Source organism: Camelus dromedarius, chromosome 9, assembly GCF_036321535.1.
Source record: "Camelus dromedarius isolate mCamDro1 chromosome 9, mCamDro1.pat, whole genome shotgun sequence".
NCBI lineage: Eukaryota > Metazoa > Chordata > Mammalia > Artiodactyla > Camelidae > Camelus > Camelus dromedarius.
Window position 1 is genome coordinate 361,863 of NC_087444.1, and position 20,998 is coordinate 382,860.

The 20,998-nt window shown below is 47.5% G+C and overlaps 1 protein-coding gene across 8 annotated transcripts in view; it reads left to right on the forward strand.

The window, feature by feature from the left end:
• LRRC8C (leucine rich repeat containing 8 VRAC subunit C) overlaps nt 1–20,998 on the forward strand; it is a 68,328-nt gene that overhangs the window by 39,901 nt on the left and 7,429 nt on the right. The window contains exons 1-2 of one of the 8 annotated variants that reach the window (XM_064488678.1): nt 18,950–19,171; nt 19,803–20,056. The exons of 4 other annotated variants lie outside the window; for them this stretch is intronic. In XM_064488678.1, coding sequence (XP_064344748.1) covers nt 20,024–20,056 — 33 coding nt within the window. In that variant the 5' untranslated portion in view covers nt 18,950–19,171; nt 19,803–20,023. Of the gene's footprint in view, nt 1–18,949; nt 19,172–19,802; nt 20,057–20,998 lie in introns of those variants that run through there. 3 more of the 8 variants (XM_064488677.1, XM_031457541.2, XM_064488680.1) reach the window with 3 other exon arrangements.

Here is a 20,998-nt window from a genome sequence, read left to right on the forward strand (position 1 = left end):
TCTGCGGGGAGCTCAGGGGGGCTTCAAGCAGACGTGAACCTTCTGCTTCTGCTGCTGCTTCCACTCCTCTTTTAAAGGAGTCTCTTCCCGAACCCGCGCCACACGTTCTTCGCAGAGCTCGGCCCCTGCGAGCCTCTCCTGCGCGGAAGCCCTCGTGCTTCCCACTTAGCAGCCCGAGCCCCGCCGCCGCCGCCGCCGCTGCTGGCTCCCAGTCGGTGCCGGCTCCTCGGATGCGTGACCTAAGCCGGCCCTTCACACACGGGCCCGCGTCGTCCTTGCAGCCTTTAAGGACACGGACACAGGGTGACCGGGCACATGAAGAGCTCAGCCTGAGACGCCAGCGCTCTGCAGTGTGAACCACCCCAAAGACAGGCTGCATCGGAGCGTGAAGGGCCCGGGCCCAGGCCGGGCTCAGTGCGGGGCGGGCAGGTTGGTTCGGCAAACGCCCCTGGGCACCGGCGGGACGGCGGGCGTGGTGGGCGGCGCCGAGAACCGAAGGAGAAACGCTCCGCCCTCGGAGCGCTGGCGCCTGCGGGCCACGGAGCGTGCGCCCCCGTTGCGCTGGCCTTCACGGCGTGGGCTGCGGAGACAGACGGTGAACACGGCGTTGTCAGCTCAGCTCCTGGAGCGAGGGGCTTGAGTGACACTGAGCTAATTCTCAAAGAGTGAATACAGAACCCCCCCCCCCAAAGTATTTTTAAAAGAGGAGTGGAAGCAGCAGCAGAAGCAGAAGGTTCGGTGTGACCGCTTTACAAGCCCTAGCTGACGAGTCCTCGAGGCGCTTTCGGGGCGTCCTGCAGTGGGTGGGACGCTCCCACTGAAGCCAGGACGCCAATGGCGCTCCCACTGCACGACACCGCGGAGGGAAGCTGTGCTCGAGCCAGCATGTGCTTTACTAGCTCCTGGAAGGAGCGTCTGGAGGTAGATCCGTCCCATCTTCCAGGTGAGAATCCTCTTCTGAGAGGTTAGGTGACTTGCCCCCAAGCCAGGAAGGATGCGGCAGGAGTGCAGATCACAGGTCGCCTCCCCAGCATGTGGCTCCCCCCGCCCCCCGCCCCCTGCTATGGGATGTTATGGAACCATTACAGTTGTACAGGTTGTGGGCCAAATTTTGGCTTCTAAAACAGGATTTTAAGTATAAAAACAAGTGCAAAATGATTGAAAGGGAAAATAGTTATAAAGGAATTAATTCTCTGAATTACAGCTTAGATCTTCTAAAAGATTATTCACTATACACCTGCTATTAACAAACAACTTGCAACCTATCGTAAACGTTAAAGAAATAAGGTGTAAACTAATAAAGAAAGTAACCCCCCAGGATCCATACTGCACGTGGAAGTAGTGTCCTGAGGGGAAGAATTTAACTCTTATCTTAGCTCTGCTCTGATAATCCTCTGACACTGGCTTAATGACTGGTAACTTCAGAGACAGAAGGTTCTCTGTGAAGCTCAAAGTCTCTTCCCACTTCCAAGGTGATATTACAATAATCAAAATGTGTTTTTTGCGCCTTGATTTTCCCTTTGTAAAGTGACAGTGCAAGCATCCGTTCTGATCTTATTGACAAAACACGTTAACTCCTGGGGTTGGAAAACATGACGACATGAAGTCTAGGCAGGGGCAGAGCACCCACTGGTGACAAAACAGTAGCCCCATGGCTTTTTGACTGTTTCATAAATGGCTTCTACCAATGGCAAATAACGGTTCATTCTCTCTTTATTCCTGGAAGGTTGTGTGCCTATAGGTTTAACATTATGTAGCTTTGAAAATCCTAGGGAAGAAAGAAGTTACTGGCTATCAGTGGGGTGTTGATTCTTTCTTGCCCTGATGTAAAAGGATTAAAATCAACACTTGCCTCACTCATCTGACAAATACTTACTCATTTCTGAGCAAGTAGCAGTTTTCAAGGCTGCCATGGCTTCAGACCGTGCTTGAAGAGCACTCCCTAGATTGCATCAGTCCACGTGAGAAGCAAGGATCAGCTCACTGTAAACCAGGCGGGTGCGCGCATCCTATTTCTGTGCAGTCACACAACCTCAAGGGCCAGTAACATAAACACACAACCTTGGGCTGTAAACGGCAGTATTCAAAAGCTCAACACACTTGATAAAATAGACGAAATCCTGAAAGGTCAACACACCACTTCCTGGAAAAACAAGATTGCTTTAGATCTCTGCTCTGTGACTCCAGGTTATCTTATTATGACCAAATCCAAAACAGCCCACAGTCGGGCCGTTACCAAATATAGAGTTAACAGTCAGAGACCAGAAACAGGAACTGGAAGATACAAGCCCCTGGAAGCCCTAGGGGACTGCGCTGTGACTGCTGTGCAGGAAAGACATTTCCTGCTTTCTGAATTGGGGGGGAAGCCAAGAGAATGATTTCAAGGACTTGAAACCACCTACAGAAAAATCCTTGTGGATTAAGCCAGTCACCAGGAGCAAACTGGCCAGCAGGGTCACGCTGAAGAAGAGCCGGGGACATCTGAGCGTGTCGGGTTGGAGTTGATCCTCACTTTTATTTTCGGTACATACTGAACCGCTTCTCTGCTTTAGAACCTTCAGCATCAGCTCCGTCAGCGTCAGACTCTGAACCACGGCAAAGGGCCTTCAGGTGAAAACGCCCCCAGGCAGTTCACCAGAAAGCCGGGCAGGAGAAGTGATAACCTCTAGGTGACTTCAGAGCAGTTCCTTTTGGTAATGTGCCTGAATTCTTGCTTCCACTGCCCTCCCACAATTCCCTGTTCCGTTCCTCCTGGGATTTCTGGTAGATCTTTTTCTTTTGCCAAGTCTGAATTTACAGATGGAGAGTCAGAAACTCTTACTCAGATTAGCTCTTGTTTAAGGTGAAATCCAGAATCGTGATGAAACTGCAGTTAGCACCAATGGGTAGACTTCAAATGAAGACCTCAGCTAAGATGTGTTTCATAAGGTTTCTGTGTACCCACAACATTGCACCAATCTGCTTCAGTCTTTGGGGAATGTTAGACAAAAATCACTCGATGGTGAAATGATCGTAAAGAGCAATCTTCCTCATCTCGGGCTCCGTGCGAGAAACACTGTCTCAAACTCCCCGTCACACACAGTAACAGAAGTTCGGCTTAGTTAGGACCTCCTTGTTACTGTGGTTTTATTCAGACTGATACCTTTTTTTCTTCCCTAGAGCTTTATTTCTTGTCATCTATCACCTTGACAATTAAGTGTGCAGTAAATTCCTGGCCACAAGAGTGATGTGTAAGTGCCTTGCACCTCACTCTCGGGCTGAACACAGGGCATGAATCTAAGTGCTTTTCTTAGATCATCTGATGCCACCCAGTGCCACTCAGTGAACGGGGAACAGCTCCTTTTATATCACTGTTCTGGGCTGTGACGACCACGTTGCCTGTTGATTATTTAGTAATACCTCTTTTCACTCAAATAACAAAGCACTGACAGCGTATTGGGTGTTTTTTCTATGTGAAGCAAATGAGATTCACCACCTGCCTTGTCTGTAGGGTTCATTCCTGTGTCCCCAGAATAAAGACAGTAGCGGTCATGTGTGAATGCTCACCAGAGCAGCCACGATCCGTCGTGGATTGTGTGTGCGTTGTAAATCACCAGAATCAGTAAAGGTCTCCATGAAGTGGATTTACCGTGACATGGAGGGGGATCCTCCTGTCCTTCTAATCAGGGCCCTCCCTTTGGGACCCTCCCCGATCCTCTCACCCTGTCAGGCAAACAGATCCACTGGGTTCCGTTCCAAGTCCCCTCTGTCCCACTTCACCGAGAACGCTGACAACATCTGGATCCTCTCAGCCTTGCAGGGCCCTGGGGTCAGGATCAGGCGAACGCTGGGGCTACATTGTAACTGCAAAGCTAGTAAGTGTCTAGGTTTGGGGTCTGGAGCCTTCTGTTTAATGTAAATAATGAGTCTGTTCCTTCTTCCCCTGTGCTACTGTTTTCCTTTGTAAAACCCTGCACTTTTGTTATGTTTATTTTATAATTGCTATTGTTTTGGAACATCTAGGCTTTGTATAGTTTTTTAAAAATCTAGTCTTATTGTTTTGTATTTACTTTTTAAAATATGAAATACTCCCAACTAGAAAGATGCATACCAAGTAAAACATTTAACAGAAAATAAGGTACTGCCCAAAACAGCAACAAAAGCTATCAAGTGTCTAGGAACTGAGCTAATCAAGAATGCACAAGAACTTCATACAAAAACTTCACACATCTAGCAAATGACATGTAAGGCACTATGAATAAATGGAAAGACACGGTCTTTGGATGGCACACACATACAAAGATGTTCGGTCCTCACACATTATTTTGTAAGCTCAAAGCAACATTAAGAAAATTCTAGTTAGAATTTGTTTTGAGAAACTTGGTGAACATAGACCAAAATTTACATGAAGAGTGCTCACTTACGGTGCTGGAGGGGAACAGGATGGTGTAAGGTGATAAAGGGAAAGAAAAAGAGGGAGGAGGAGGAGAGGGTGGCGGGAGGGGAAGGGGCTTTGCAGGAACTGATAATATACTGTGCATCGAGGACGTGGGTAATTCAGCCCTCTGCCCCGAGGGTCCCCTCTCCCACCACACAGTCACCTTGACTACGTGAACTGACTTCTTCAGATTTCCTTTATAAAATACAAGTCAGAAGCTCCATCGAATTCGCATCCCTTTTCCAATTGTGAATTTCTAAATCTCTGTGCAAATATTCTAGTTTCTTTCACAAGCAGGAAATTTCTTAACTCTAAATTGCACAAGTGGGTGAATAATTAGCTCTAAGATTTATCATCCCTTTGTTTCAAAAACAACAATCTAGTTGGAAGAATAACCTCTAAGTGTTAGGAACATAATCTTCTCAAGGCCAGGCCTCGTCTACAGGGTTCATTCCCAGAACGAAAGCCGGCAGCACTCGTGTACAGGCTCACCAGAGTTCGCTCTGCAGCATGAAGGGGTGAGTGAGTGAGGAAGAGTGGATGAGACGTCCTTGCCATGTGCTAATGCACAGTGAGCATTTAATGGCCTTGGAAAGGGACTGAGACTTCTGAATTACAGAGATACTAGACTTATTTCTGGGTATTTACAGTGTAACTTAAGAGATTGTGACCAGTAGAAGAAAGAGACCAAAAGCCTTTATGTGAGTCCTGGTTGAGGTACATGTAGCCTGAGGTGGGAAGACCGAGGGGACATGAAGACGGACCGCAGACACTCGAAGGGCCGCCGTGGGGAACGTGTGAATGACTTCAGCTGATTCCACGTGCCCTGCAACACCAAGTAGAACCAACAGCAGAAGTTCTAGGAAGGAGGATTTTGGCTCAATACAAACCCAAACTTTCAAAAAGTTAAGAACTTTCTGAAAGTGTCATGTTAGGTAGTGAGTTCCCTGTTACTGGAGGTGCCCGTCCAGAGAGTGAATGGCCTGGTGGAGGGGAGGCTGCAGGGGGAGTCCACGTGTCCTGAGAACCATGTGCTTTTGTTCTTTACATAGAATAAATAGTTCCAGGCAGAGGGGTTAGGCAGTGATAAAAATGACAAGGCCCTGCCAAAAACATAAACATATCCATTTAAAATGCAACGTCAGTAGAAAACAAACGATGCTCACCAAAGGGGAAAGGACGGGGAGGGATAAATTAGGGTCTGGGACTCACAGACACATGTTACTATATATAAAATAGGTAAACAACAAGGACCCACTGTACAGCACAGGGAACTATATTCAATTCCTTGTAATAACATATAATGGAAAAGAATATGAAAAGGAAAAATAATACATGTACGTATAGTGTACCTGAATTGCCTTGCTGTACACCTGAAACTAACACTGTGAATCCACTACACTTCAATAATAAAACTAAAAATAAATAAATAAATAAAATCCAATGTCAGATGTAAGGGCTTTGTGAAAAAAGCAGTGTAAGGAGAGGGGGGCAGCGGTCCTGCTTTAAATAGTGTGGTCGGGGAAGTCCTCTCTGAAAAAGTGACACTGGAGCAGAAGTAACGGAACTGCGAGAGGGAGGGGTCCGTGGCTCTCTGGAGGAAGAACATTCCAGGCAAAGGGAACTCAGGAGGCCAGGGTGGCGGGTACAGAGGGGGCAAGGGGAGCGTGGCCTCTTGCAGGTTTTCTTGCTGGAATCCACTTTATAAGGTTTAACATCAGTATTGACCTAAATTGAGCATCACCAAAAATGTCAGGCATCTGAGATTTAAGCTTCAGACTTGTCAGTTAGGACAAAGAATTTAATCCTGCAGTGTCTGCAGCCCGGGACCTTATGAACTACCAAAGCAAGCAGTGTTAACCCTTTGCTGACACAGCCGGCCACAGTGTGTGGAAGAAAACGGTACTGGTGTATCTCATTGCCCATTACAGACTTCAGGTGCTCAAAGGCAGGGTTGGTGTCTGATACATCCTGGCACCCACCTCGGCGTCTTAAACATAACACTTGAGAAATGTGTGTTGAGTGAGTGCATCGCTGTGCTTCCGCAGCTCCAAGAACTGTCTCAGTGATGAAAGCAATTACACAAACGTGCAGTTTAAACCTGCACCGTAAACTGGAGGGGAGCTTCGTGTGCGATAATTAACGACAGGTGATAAAAATCAGGTCTCCCTGCAAAAAGTAGCAAATGGTCTTTTCTTAGTAGCACTGGGGATGAAGTGCAGCCTCTGCAGAGCGGGACCGAACGCGGGGAGCACCCTCTGCAGGGTAATTCACGTAAACCCAGGGCCAGGGAAAGGAGCCAGGCCCTTACGTTTGAGCAACAGTCTTGAAAGAAGAAATCCTTTGAGGATGTATTGCACAAATGTGCTAACACTAGATCAACAATTCCTGAGTTGTGTTAGGTGCCCACAAGTGTTGGAAAACTACAGCCAAAATTTGTATAGAAAAAAAATCATGCTCTTACAACAAAGAAACTGAAGAAACTGTAGACATGGCGGCACATCATAGAGAATCATTTCAGTGAGACCAACGGAGTATACTTTACAGAACTGAGAATTCGTCACATTTTGGCCATAGGTGGCTGTTTTATAATAAAGCTGACGGCCGTGGTGAAAACCAGGCTTTTGTTACACGAGTGATTGCCCTTTGCAGTGGGTGCTGTGTGGAGAGGTATCCTGCTGGCGCCGTGCAGTGAGTGTGCGACACTGTGAGTGTTGCCCAGGTTCCACAGCGGTGCTCGCCCTTGCTCTTGTACCTGTGGGATGGATTCTGTGAGCGGCCCTGAGAGTCTCCGCACCTCGTGCTGTTTTGTGGGAAAATGGTTTCCTCATTCTAAACGACCAGTTTTTAAATGGACTTTTGAGGTCTGGCTTACATTGATTAACTGTTTAGTATACTTCAGTCTTTCAGGCTTTGTTTTTTAATTTACTTAAAATTTAGTGGTTTCTGAGTGGTGGTGGTATTTTCATGGTGTTGGTTTTTGCTGATCTAAGAAGATTATTGTCCTGCACTAGTGAGATTTCTTTTAAAAAATAAAAATGACAAATTCAGAATTGGAAAAGAATTTAGAGGTGACACACTGGACGTTCTCGTCCAATATGGAATCTCTTTTATAGCATCCTTGTTAACACCTAGATTAACACCTAGTTTCTTTCTGAGTATATTTGTTGAAAGGGAGAAATGTCCTGTTTAATGAAGTTTTTGCTGAGAAACTGCAAATACATCAGTGCATATTTGCTGCATGTTGACTCGGTTCCCAGCACTGTGTTCGGTATTATGGGGGATACAAAGTAATTTAAGGCTCCGTCTCTGCCCCAGAGAAGCTTAGGGAGCATTTGGAGAGACAAACGGCTCATTGGTTCGGCCGTCGCACCAGGGCGTTCAGCTTGTGTGTTTCTGGCACTGCTGTGTTCTGGCAGCACAAAACTTGGTCTTGGCCCTGAAGATGTTTAGACGGTTGCAAAGATGGGCATTTACATGCATCCTTCTAAAACACAAGGTAATTGCTTTGTGTGTGTGTGGGTGGGTGTGCCTGTCTGTTCGTGCTGCAGTGGCTGTGAGAGGGGAAGAGCAGCTAGTGTACCTGGGAAAGCAAGGTTCTTGATACTGTGTGTGGGATGCTTTAAATTGTATTCCTATGGGGGAAAGTGTCGTGGTTGTTACAGAGAGTAAGACTTGTGAGGCAAAGTAAAACGTATTAAAAGTCTGCTTGGAGGTGTCTAGCAAACAAGGACTTCCAGCTTTCTAGAGGCAACGGCACTTCCTGTTTCTGAGAATAAGGGAATAAAGGCCTTTGAACGTACACTTGCCTTTTCATCATGTAATAGCAAGTTCAAAGCTTTCGCCTTCCTAAGCAGCAAACTATGCTGCCTGGCAATATTAGGGTCGGCTGTTTTAAAATGGAGCCAGCATCTCCCTGCTCAAGGTCTATTAGTCCTAAGAGCTGGTGAGAATCTTTGCACTGATACCTAAAGCTGAGGCTGTGTCACCTTAAGCTCAAGTATGTTAGCTTATGTTTGGGGATGTTGATGTTGACTTTGTAGATGTGGGTGCTGGATACTGGACTCAGAAGTGCCTACTGCATGCTGAGATGACGTGGTACGGATGTCCCCATCTGGATCTCCTTTGTGCACCTCATTGTACTGCATCTGATTTTATGTTTTTAGAAATTCTGCAATATCAGCCAAAAGTCTTTCGTCTAACAAATAAGCTACGAACTACGTCGTCATTTTACCTTGTAAGGAACCTCATCTGCTCACTGGACACACAAAACCTGGGTTGATTTTTATCATTTCAGCTAGGTCAAGTAAATTAAAACAAGTTCAATCTTTCCCCAAAACTTCAAGCAGAAAACATGGGCTCTTCCATGTGATTTGGGGGTAAAAACACATGGCCTTTCTGAGCCAGTTTTATTAAATGAGCAATATTGGCATCATTCCCATTTCCCAGATTTAAAAATAATGATGATAAAGTAGAAATTTGTTATTTTTAGTCTCTTTAACTATAGTGTGTAAATGCCTTCTCTTCTGGGGCATTTCCACGTGTCATAGATGTTGAGGCTCTGGCAAACAGATCGAGAAAGATCTACGATCAAGGACCAGATGCCCAGTGCTTCCCCCACAACTGTCTGCTTCCCTCTCCCAGAGGGCTCCGTGGTAGCCATGCAGACAGGGGACCAGACCAGGCAAAAGAGTGTGTGATGCAGGCTCAGCTCTGGCCCCACGCCTCCCTGTCACCCTCCTGGTGAGCTGGTCCAGAACTCAGAGAAGTCACAGGGACTTCCTTGGCCAAGCGCTGGGGACCTACCCATGTAACCTGGACCAGAAGGCGGTGCGAGGGGCACAAGGACCCTTCTCACCTCTGTCCTTGCACTGTAATCTCTGCCTGCTCAGAGCAGGAAAAGGGGAGCCCAGGCAAGAGAGAGACGGGGTGGGGAGAGGTGGGGGAGGGTGGGGAGGGGTGGGGAGGAGGAGACTGACTTTGACTCCCCCTACAGCCAAGAGGAGAGCATCTGTGAGCGGTCCTCGGCAGGTCTTCCTGGGGCATAATCTGCTCCCGAGAGAGGCAGCTCCAGGCCCAGCCTGTCAAATCAGCTTCAAGGAGGAAGAAGACCTCAAAGCGAGGACTCCCAGGAGAAGCTCTGAGGGAGACTCCACGCAAACTAATGCCAAGCGGAGCCTCTGCTTGACCTCTGAACCTTAACCCCTATGAGCACCAAGGTTCAACACTTCTCCTTTAATGTTACCATCTCTTCAAGCCCTCTTTCTCCGAGACAGAAGTCAGGAGGAACAGAGAAGAGTCTTGAGTTCTGCTCAGAGATCGGCCATCTGGATGAGTCAGAAAAAAGAAAAAAAAAATCCGTAACTGAAATCACCTTGTATGGTGAAGATCTGTCTGCCTGGAAGGCGCAGAACCAAGGTAGCGGTGCTGCTGGCGTCTAGGTGGCTTAACTTCCTAAAAGCATCGCACCTGGAGGAAGTGCTCCCGCCGTCCCACACCCCTGGGGGGCTAAGAGCTGTCCTGACTCCGCACCCCCGCCGGCCTCTGCGGACGCGACAGTGAGGCGCAGCTGCTCTGTCTCGCGCCTGGACCACAGCCGGCAGCTACAGCACTCACTTGCTGAAGACTGTAGCGAATTATTCTCTGATTATTACAGTAAACTTCTAAAATAAACAATCACTTTTTAAAAGATTCTTTTGGTACTTTTCTCTTTGTTTATCTGGACGATTCCCGTGTTAGAATTCTGTATCCTTGTGCTGCTTGCGCACTGGCGTACAGTCCAGAGGACGTTTCTCTTTGGACTCTCCCGATTTCTGTCGTCTTACCCTGCTCACAGATTTATCAGTGCGCTGCAAGGTGTCCAGAGATACGTCAGTTGAGTGTAGAACTGAGATTCCAGTCCCTGGGGGTTGCTTCAGAAAGAGCTTTTTCTTCCTTATTTCAAGAGCATAATTATAAATATTTCAAATTTTTTAAGCAACTAAAGCAAATTGTCTTGGTTGTGAATGATGAACAAAATATCTGTAATGTTTAGCCATAGTTTTTACATATGCACTGAATTTTTTCATGTCGTTTTGACTTTGAAATAGATGCTTCCCACTTAAGTCTTAAACTGCCATGGATGAGATAACTCATTAGTCCACTTGGCTTATGGAAAAATGCCGTAAGCAAAGTGAAAACAGTTTGGAATCTCATCCGTGCCCTCGTTTTTGGAAATTTTTTCTTAACTCCTTTTGTGTCCTGGAGACGCTTTCCTCAAAAGAAAACACAGTGTAGATGCAACTAAGATACAGGAGACAAGGAATGAATGCATCCTTGATGGCTGGAAAGTCTCAGGCTAACCAAAGGTCAAAAAAAAAATGAACGTTTGTGAATGTGTGTACAGTCATCCTTGCCCTCGGAAAGTCAAGAGACTGCATCTTCACAGCGGTAGGAGAGTCGCCTTTGTTAAGTGGAATGTCAAAGTGCAGGCGCAGTCCTGACATGGGTGTGATGGTTCTTCCCTCACTTAGGAATGAAGTGAATGGGTAGAGCCTCTGAATCTGGCGCTTTCTCCGTGTGCCTTCAGTGAGTCAGCCCTTCACTCTGGCTTTAGGACTCACTGGGTGAGGTCACTGGCTAGTTTGGAGGATGCGTGAACGAGCTGTTTGGTCTCAGAGGAAGGCAGCCAGGAGGCAGGTGTTTCCAGCTGTGCACGGGCAGCTGACTGTATCCGTGCTGCGCTTTACCTTCCTTCGGGGCGGGGCCGCAGTGTTCATCCACCTCGCAAGTCGTGCGTGCTCCCTGCGTACCAGGCAGGGCCAGCAAGGGCGGAACTTGCCGTAGGGAGCTTCCTGGTGTAGGAGGTAAAGTGGCAAGTAAATAGACGGTGTTTCCACAGGGTCAGGAAGTTGCGCCATGTTTCCATAGGTGCTGTGAGAAAACTGCTTCAGTTCTGGTTAGCTGTATGTTTTTGTTCTTCACAGTAACGACTCAGGGAATGAAGCTTTAGCTTCTTAGTGTTTAATTCTTCTAGCAGACCAGTGGCATCTGATGTTCCTCAAGCAGAGAAGTTTCTGATGACGCTTCACTTGGGAAGATCTGCTTTGTGCCTGCTTCCGTGTGCAGACGACTCCTGTAGCAAGCGCGCTGCTGTCGCACCTCACCACCCGGAGAACTCGGTGATCCAAGAACCTAGGCTTTAGTCGCTTGCCCCTCAGATCCCTTAGATTCTCTTCCTGAGGACGTTGACCCCAGCCCTCGGGGTGCCAGGCTATGATTTTTTTCTTCTCTTTTCCCTGTTGCTGTTGAGGAAATGAGCAACCACTAAAAACAGACTTTTTACTCAGCCCCGTGTTTATTAATAAACACCTCAAAATTCGGCGGTTTTCTTTAGACGGCTCAGTCTCTCTCACCCTCCTCTCTCTGGGTCCAAACTTCCTCTGCACACAGGGTGCTATTTCCTGACCATCGTGTGAGGTTTAAACACCATCGTTAAGGGAGGGCGCCGCGTGCGCGTGTGCGCAGCAGGCAGGAAGTGAGGCCGCGCCCTGCAGCCGTGCTTTCCCGCCTCCCCTGCAGGCAAGCCCCGTTTGTGCTGGTGGGAGTGAGGCGGTGTGTGTGCTCGGGGGCGTCTCGTTTTGTGCTCCAGTGGCGACTGCCCCCAAATACACAAGTGCTGGTCTTGGAGAACAGCACACCCTGTGAATAAGGCGTTGCTAAGAATGGAAGTACCTAACTCTTCCCCATTTAGGACCATCTTCCCTGTCTTTTCAGTTACTTTTCTTTCTCACCAAAGTTTTTTTTTGTACTCAGAATATTTTCAGTAGTTAGCCTTGAAACAAAATCTGCGTGCTTAGCATTAGCTCTGTCACTGATGAGCACACATCGTACGTCCCTCAGGACAGACGCTGTGTCTTCCAGCATCTTGTTTCTGGCAGAACACGATTAATTAAGTTTGCACATGAGCTGATAGCTTAGTGACATGAAAGCTGACTCCCTTCCCCTGCAGCCCCATCTCTTTTCCCAGAAAGAAATAGTGATGGTCCATCTTTTTAATCTTTTCACTTTTTCTTCCCAAATAAAACCTTTTGCCTCTGTCTCTGGAGCCCACAAGGTCCAGACCTTCCCCTTCCCGCAAAGCCTGTCCGAGTCCAGCGTCTTCGAGGCCCAGATGAAGACGTCGCCCCACTCCATGAGCCCTCCCGGCCCACTCAGCGCCTGAACTCCTTCTGTGTCACCACGTCACTCATGTGGTGGGTGTGCAGCCTGTGTGCACTCCTGTGTGACTTTTCTCATGGCTATTTATGTCTCTCCAACAAAACCGTAAGTGCTTTCAGGACTGCAAACATTGGCTACGCCTCCCTGCCTCTCCTATCTGGTTCGCATGAAGTAGACGGTCAGTGAGTGTAGGTTAGTCACGGATAATCTGTCCTTAGTACCTCTGAACAAGCCCTGGGGGGTAGGTCTTTGGGGTCTGCTTCTTACTAGGTCATTCTTAGATCAGCAGAGATAACTCGTTTTGCTCTTACCAGACTGGGGGCAAACCAGGATGGTCAGCTTCAGGGCACAGCCTTTTGCAGTGGTTGTATTTGAATTTGTGCAGCGGGGGGAGGAGAAAGGATAAAGCTAATCGCCTGCATGTTGGCCCAGCCGCCACGCTGCGGCTCTAGTCTGCCTGTTTGTGTCACACTCGCCAGAACCAAGCTAAAGCACCGTCTTCTGAAGGAGCAGGTCACCATCTAAAGAACACACGTCAACACTATCGGAATGAGGCCTGCTGTCCTGTCACATGCAGCTACGTTTCTCACTTCTTGCAGTGATAACCTAGCCGTAACTGTGGCGTATTTGTTGAGGTTACAGGAAAACAACTGCTCTCGTATGCAGTGGGGGGGGGGGGTGCAAGAGAAACGCAGCCTTTCCTCGGTGGGGAGACGGCTTTGGCATTACAGGTGTGCCTTGCTCGGCTTTACCCCGGCGATGCTGATTCTTCATGATGGTAGACTTGAGACTGATTTTTGTATTACAACACACTGTCTCTCTCTTCTGAAAAGATAGTGAAGCAAGAGTTACTCTTGAAAACACTCCCTCTGTTCAACGCGCACAGTCATGATAAAGCATAAAAAGAGATAACAAAACGCATACGTGGGCTCAAAACAAGATAAACACTTGTGTGGAGCCCGAAAGGAATACTGAACGGGGCTGAAGCAGCCGCCGGGCTCTTGTCCAAATGCAGGCAGTAGCAGCCAGGAGCTCAGCGCCTGCCAGGAAAGGAACTGAAAATGCTCCAAGCAAGATAAGAGACTGGAGCCTGGTCACTGTTTGTAGCCAAAAGCACTGACTCCCAAAAGGAAGCTAAAAAGAATGGCGATTAGCCAGTGCTTCAGAGGAAACCGTGCATCTGGGGTGCCTCCCACCCAGGAACTAAGCCGCCTGCCCACGTCCCCCTGACTGGATCTGCGAGGGCCTGACATGGCAGTGGAACATCAGAGCATCGTGCTGAGTCCTGATGGTGGACCGGGGGCCTGGGGGTTGGGTGCAGGAAGCCACAAAAGGGCGCGTGCGAGAAAACAGCCTCCTCAGAATAAGCCTGCCACCCAGAGCATGCGAGGAACACTGGGCTGAGAAAGTGAGCAGCACTGGCAGCTGGGACCCCGATGTACTCAGCTCGAGACGAAACAGACTTTAGAACCAACCATGAAGTTAAAATAAGTGTGCTTATTAGATTGGTCAAAGTGTGAGGACAAAACATAAAAAAGGAGGCAGATCTGATAGAAGAGCAAATGGATATAAAAATTCTCTACGTCGTGGAAATAAGAAAAGGCGCTGAATTTAGAAACGCCGACATGTAGAGAAACAAGACTGCGCTCAGCTGTGGGCGGAGTGATGGGCTAGATGAGGGCTCTGAGTTACCCAGAGCCCAGCACACGGGGAGACGGGGTGACGCAGCACCGCGGCCCGGAGGACCCGCTGCGAGACGGTGACGTACATGCGGTAGGAGGAATGGCAGGAAAAAAATGGAAGAAGTGATGAAGGAATTCTTCAATTATTTTAAGAGATTTTGCTACAATTTTCCAAAACTGAAGCCAGTCAAGTCCTTGACCACTGACATTGAGCAGCGTTAATCTTCATCCATTTAAAATTAAAGTGAAATTGTAGAAGGTCTGGAATTAAAGCTAAAATCTTAAAAGCTGTTGTCGAGAAAGATAGATTGCCTACTGAAGAACAAATGCAAGATGACAGCAGCCTTCTCATCAGCAAGAAAAGGCCAGAAGATGGGATAATGTTTTAAAGTGCCGAAGGGGAATGACTGTCGACACAGAACTGTGCAATTGACTAAACTCTTATTCAAGAATATAAAGCAATATAGACACATTCAGACATGCGCGGTACATGGATTTTCATCCGTAGACCCTTACCAAAAGAACTATTAAGGGATATACTTTAACCAGAAGGAAAAGGAACTCCAGGGAAGATAAAGGGTCTAAAAAAACAGTGAGCACATGATTTAATAAATATGTAAATAATCGCAATCAAATAGATTACGTTTTTAAAATTGTGTGTTTCAAAATTTTATCATTGCAACAGAAGGCAGGATGGGGGAAGAAAAGGCATATATAAAAATTAAAGATACGGAAAGAAATCCAAATGGCAGTAAATATCCAAGTATGAATGAGGTGAACAAAATAAGATGAGATTAAATTCACTTGTAAGAAGAAAGCGATGATTAGTCTGGATTTTTTTTAATCCATAAAACAGGCACCTAAAACATAAAACAAAATCACAGACAAAGGTACAAAATAGAGATTAAAGAATGATATTTAAAAAAGCAGAAAAAAGTCTGGTGGAGCACTGTTAATATTAGGCAGCATTCAGCCCTCCCCTCTTCAAGAACATGCTCTTTATCAACACAAGATACACGTTTGAGTTTTAAAACATACAGAAGTTCTTGTCACTACCACACAGGATCCAAAGACTCCCAGCACCCCAGGGAATTCCCGGGGCTCAGCCTTTGCAGTGAGCCTCTGGCAGCCGCCCATGTGCCTTCTGGACGGGTTTACAGAATGCCACGTAAAACCAGGCAGCATGTAATTTTTTGAGACTGGCACTGATTTTAATTTGAAAAATTGCTTAAATGCACATATCAGCATTGGAGTGTTTTTAATACATCGTAGTACATCCGCACTGTGTGATTCTGTGGTCTCCAGAATGAAGTAAGTCCCTGTGTGCCGACGTGTGAGGTCTCCCAGACGCACTGCGAGAGCGAAAGCGCGAGGCACGAGGGCAGCCCGAGCGGTAAGGTGCCGTGTGTCGCTGTGCGCGTCGGCGTGCGCGCGCAGAGGCGCCTGCGGAAGAGCCCGCTCGGGGCTGACCAGCGCCTGCTGCAGGCTGGCGTGGGGGCAGAAAGGGGAAGGGAGATCTCCCCTCTGTGTTAAAAACTAGTCTTTAAAAAAAAAAAGTTTTATAATAACAAAAAATAAAATGCTTAGGCTTAACAATAAATGTCCAAAAAACCTATGTGAGGAAAGCTAGAAAGCAGCCCTAGAGACACAAACTGAGATGTGCACAAGTGGAGACGCCACGGGGAGGAGGAGCCAGCACCGCAAAGCCGTCGGTGCGCCTCAGATTAGCTCATGAGTGTAACGCCATCCCAGTAAAAGTACCACCGAGGTGGTGGTGTTGCTGCTGTTTTCCTGGATCTAGATTATAAAGCAGATTGTAAAGTTCACTGTGAAAGGCAGGCGTGAATTTGAGCACTTACAACACTCATGACTGAGTTGTCTTCCTCTTGTGCTTGACCTTGAGAGTTTGCCGCTCGTGGTGTCACTGGGACTGCTGAGCACGTGGGGCTCCGCGCCCTGCGCCGCCCCATCGGTGACGGTTGTGTCTCCCGCGTGTAGTGGACAAGCTGGCCCTTGTTTGTGTGGCTCTACCTTTGTTATTTCAGACAGTTTCTCTGAAGCTAAGTGGTCTGGTTTGCTCTGGATCTGCTTTGCTTTGTTTTAAACTCAGCGCTTCGGTGTCACTCATGCAAACGTGTTTCCACAGGTCCCTGCTGCTTCCACTGCAGTGCTTTTCTGGAAACTGCCTAAATTAAGTAGATCTTATTTGTACATTATGCTAATGAGTGTCATGATTCTAACAAAGGAACGGATAATAAAATAACCCCCATCAAAGGTATATCATACAAAGGTGTAGATGAGGATTAATGATTTAAAATAATGAGAATTACTGTTAAAAGGCCCTAATTTTGCACTGACCATGCAAGGTATTTCAGTATGCTGCGAAAAAGTGTGCACATACTCCACTTAAAAATGCAACTCCTTGCTGGTATAAATTTGACAATTATAGTTTGAAATATTTAATGTCTGTAGATCTGATCAGCATTTCAGGACATAGTTTGGATGGGCTGTTTCCTATTTTAAGGAGGGCTGAATTTTACTTTGTTTCTCTTGAAAACATACCCCCCCACCATAGAAAGTAAAGGCAAGAAATTCAGTTTATTTCATTGACCTAGGAATTTTAAAAGCTGAATTCCTTTTTTTTCCCCTAAAAACAGCTGTCATCTTAAAATAATTTGCAAATGATAGTTCATCAATCCAAGTTTTAGTAAGCCCATCTCCCTAGTGCCTGCAATGCTCACGTTTCTTTTGCAGAAATATTACCTAGAAAGTATGACAGCCATGGAACGATTTTACATGTATGTGTTTATTCCTCCAGGAACTTTGCTTACAAAGTCTTGAGGCGCATCTTACATATTTTTGTTACCTGGATGTCAGCTGCGCCTTGAGACCTAGAAGGTCTTGGGTCAGTCGCAGCCCGTGGCCTCTCCGAGTGGCCTCCCCGAGCCCCAGCAGACTCATGGGAGAGTGAGGCCTCGTGGCCCCAGCTCCTGCTTCCATGGAAACAGCTGAGCTTAATGGACTTTCAGTGTCTCAGACAAACTCTCCTTGTCTGTACAGTTTTGACCCAAGCATGAAATTTGGTCCCTTTTTGCTGTGATTTCTACAAAATTCATTCATAAAGTGTGTGTGTGTGTGTGTGTGTGTGTGTGTCAGATTCTAGCAAAGGTTTGGGGAAGAGTGAAAGGTACTTACAACTCAAAGCGGAAACATGAGTGTGTCCTGCAGCCTCTTCCCGTGTGCCTTGACCCGCTTCCTTTGAGTCTGGCCCCTCTCTGCTCTGCTGACCCCGCCCTTCCCGCCGCGCCCGCCCTTCCCCGGGGATGGTTGGTGGTTCAGCCGTCTTTGTTTGCCCGACTTCACCTGCCCTTTGTCCTCAGTGACTCCTTCTTCAGTGCCCCCTCCTCCTCATTCCCAAGCTAACTTAGATATTTTCCTCAGCGGAGATGATTTCATCCAAGACTTTGCCCCAAACCCACTTTTAGGACAGTAACTTTCTCGCCTTATAATATTTGGATCAGATTCTCTTGTTCATCTTGCTTTTTAAATTCTTGTCTCTACCCCCTACCACCGTTTCTTGCCCCTCTTTCTTGCCCTCCCCCTACACAAACACGCCATGTAACTCTAGTCTCAAAACTTCTTCCTCCAAAGGCAGTCTGAGGGTTGCCCCTGAAGAAGACAGACCTCCTCCACGTGGTGACATGAGAGTGAGTGTGCATGAGCTGGCGGTGACGGTCTGGGCCTCGGAGCCTAAGCCCAGAGCAGGACAGGGGCGGGTTCCCCGCTCTCACCCCCGGCACCCGCTCTCAGTCCGGCACCAGCTGCCTGGAACCATGGCTCCTTTGAAATTTGTTTTGCAGCCTTTCTTTAAGGCGTGTTTTGTACTCTCATCTTTAAATTGGGGGTAAACATAGAAAGAAGTGAGGCATTGGTTTCACAGGGAACTATATTCGATATCTTGTAATAATCTTTAGTGGAAAAGAATATGAAAACAAACCTATGTGTGTAGATGCGTGACTGGGACTTTGTGCTGCACACCAGAAACGGACACGTTGTAACTGACCGCACTTCAGTCAAAAAGAGAAGAAGTGGGGTATAGGGTTAATTAGAGCAGCTTCTCAAAAGAGCAGAAGAGGTGAAACAGAAACTTAAGTTCTTACAGGCTGCTATTTACAAAGATACCACAAAAGTACTCTTTGCCCTTCTCTTTTTTTGAAGGAAGCCTGTCTGCCTTCCTTCTTTCTGCCTTCTTGCTCTTTTTCACTCTACCTTTGAAAACACTGTTGCTTCTCCCCATTTTGCTGCATGTTGCAGTGATCAGAAACACGGTTTCTATTAACCACGGGGGGTAACTTCCTTCCTCTCCTGTGGCTGTTTTGCCGTGTAAGTCGTCACACTCTTTACTGCTAGACTCCGTAGCCTTCCCTCTTCCTTTCCATAGTCCTGGACTGACCACCTGCCGTCACATCCCTTGGGAATTCTGCTCTGAGCGGTGTCTCTGCAGGCATCTTACTGTGATTCGCCCTCCTGGCAGCATAAGCAGCTACTGTTCCTCTGACGAAATTCCAGTATCTTTTCTGCTCTGCGCTCATTTCTGAGTAGTTAACAGCTTCCAGAAGATAGAGTATTCTCTTTACCCTCCAGAGATTTAAATAGGCACATTTTAAAAATTGCATCTCCGTGAAGATTGAAGGAGAAATGTGGCATCAGAAGGCTGCAAGGAACTTCTGGAGATCGTCTCGTGTCGCCCTCCTGCGCTGGGCTGCTCTCCTGAAGCCGTCGCAGCAGAAGCATGGAGAAATGAGGAGACTGTGTAGAGGGGTGGAGATACGCTAGTCTGCGCTGCTGTTTCCTAACTGTGAACTCGGGCAAGGTACTGAGCTTCTCTGAGCCTTCGTCGGGTCCTTCTGTAGAACGGGGAGACAATGGCCCACCTCTCTAGCATGGCCGATGCTAGTATGCTAGCCAGTCGGGTGCCTTGTGCAGAATACAGAAAGGCATCCCACAGGGTGCAGCTGCAGGGGGAGCGCAGCAGGGTTCCAGCCCACACTTGCTCCTTGGCTGGGCTCCCTGGTGCAGGTGTAACCTGAGACCCTCTGCAGCAGCCAAGCCCCAGAGGTTCATCTTCCCCCCTGAGGAGCAAGCCTGGGGAAGGGCTGGGCGCAGGGGGTGGGCAGTCATGGGGCCACCTGGGTGCTTGGCAGGGATTTAGCACCGTCAGAAGGTGCTGATCTTGCTTTCACACCAAGGCCTCTCTATTTTCATCACACCATTAACCATGTCGTATTAGGGCCCTAGCTCTAAGGTGTCACTCCTGGAGAAGACGCTCAGGGAAGCATTCCTTCCCATGCTGGTCTCTAGCGCCTACCTTCTGTCTACTTCACAGATTACTGAAGCATTAAATGAGAACATGAGTGGGACAGTGTCTAAAACATGACCCCAAGTACTGAATTTCTCGTTTTCCCTCTTTGGTGTTTCTTCAGGGCAGTCTGACACTTGTGTAGCCTTTCTCCCACTGTGTTCTATTCCAGGGGTTTCCAAGGCAGAGTGTTTGGCCCCCAAGAAATGAGAAGGATGCCCCACTGAGAGATGAGATTAAAGTGAAAACTTTCATTTATGTTTATTTTCAACTTAAGGAGAGAAGAATTAAGCTTTCTAGTATCTGACACATGGATTGGCAATACTTTGTGGATATAATTACAAGTAGACATACCCATGCCCACAAATGTGGATGTGTTTACCGTTTTTGCTGATACAGGTAAGTGATAAGAGTGTTTGAAGACGCTCTCAGCTATTCTCACACCGCTGTAGCCACCAAGCCCTCTGAATGCAATCACGTTTGGTGTTCTTTTGATTTACATAGCAAGCACTGCCCCTGCTTTACCTTCCAGGGTGGAGCTTTTATAAATCTTTACAGGCGAAACTTTGTCTGTTCCCCTGACCTCATGCTTTCACTGTTATCGTCACAGGATGCGGGGAGAGATGAGCTTTTCACCTAAACACATGTAATTTACATAAGGTAATTTGTTGCTTAGGATAAAGTCAAATTGAGATCTTTTTGTTTATCCTAGAAATTGGGTAAAGTAAAATAAGGATGTGGGTTCTGGGTCCAGGTGGCCTTGGCTAGATGACATTAAACAAGGTGCTTAACTTTTCTGTGCCTTGGTCTCCTTATCTGTGAAACTGGAATAAGGACAAGGTGACAGTTAAAACAATGCCATGGCATTGCTGGAACAGGGCTGCATCTTACGCACAACAGGAAGTTTGTCGCTGTCCCCACTGTAGTCGCATCCCCAACTCCATCCCTAGGAAGGGCATGGCGCACACCCAGACCCCTGCAGCTCTGAGCTGGAAGGGCTGGTGTCGGTTCTGGGTTCATGCATGTTCTCAGCAAGTGTGTGCAGCTGGTCTCCAACGTGTCGGACACTCTGCGAAGTGCTGTGTGCTCCTCTGCATTGTCAAACCTTGTACCTCTCTCTGGGGGCTTGGGGTCACGTTCCCATGCCGTAGCAGGCGACGTGGTGGCGGATTCAGCTTCTACTTCCGGAATCTACATAAAGGGCTCTGCCCTTGCAAAATCACCAAACACTGTGGGTTTTAGCCATTTGACATTTTAAGGTACAGACAGACTCCCCCTGCATTACTAATTCCAGTTTATCGCTGTCAGCTTCTTGGTTATTATTCCTCCTCTGAGCTGTTT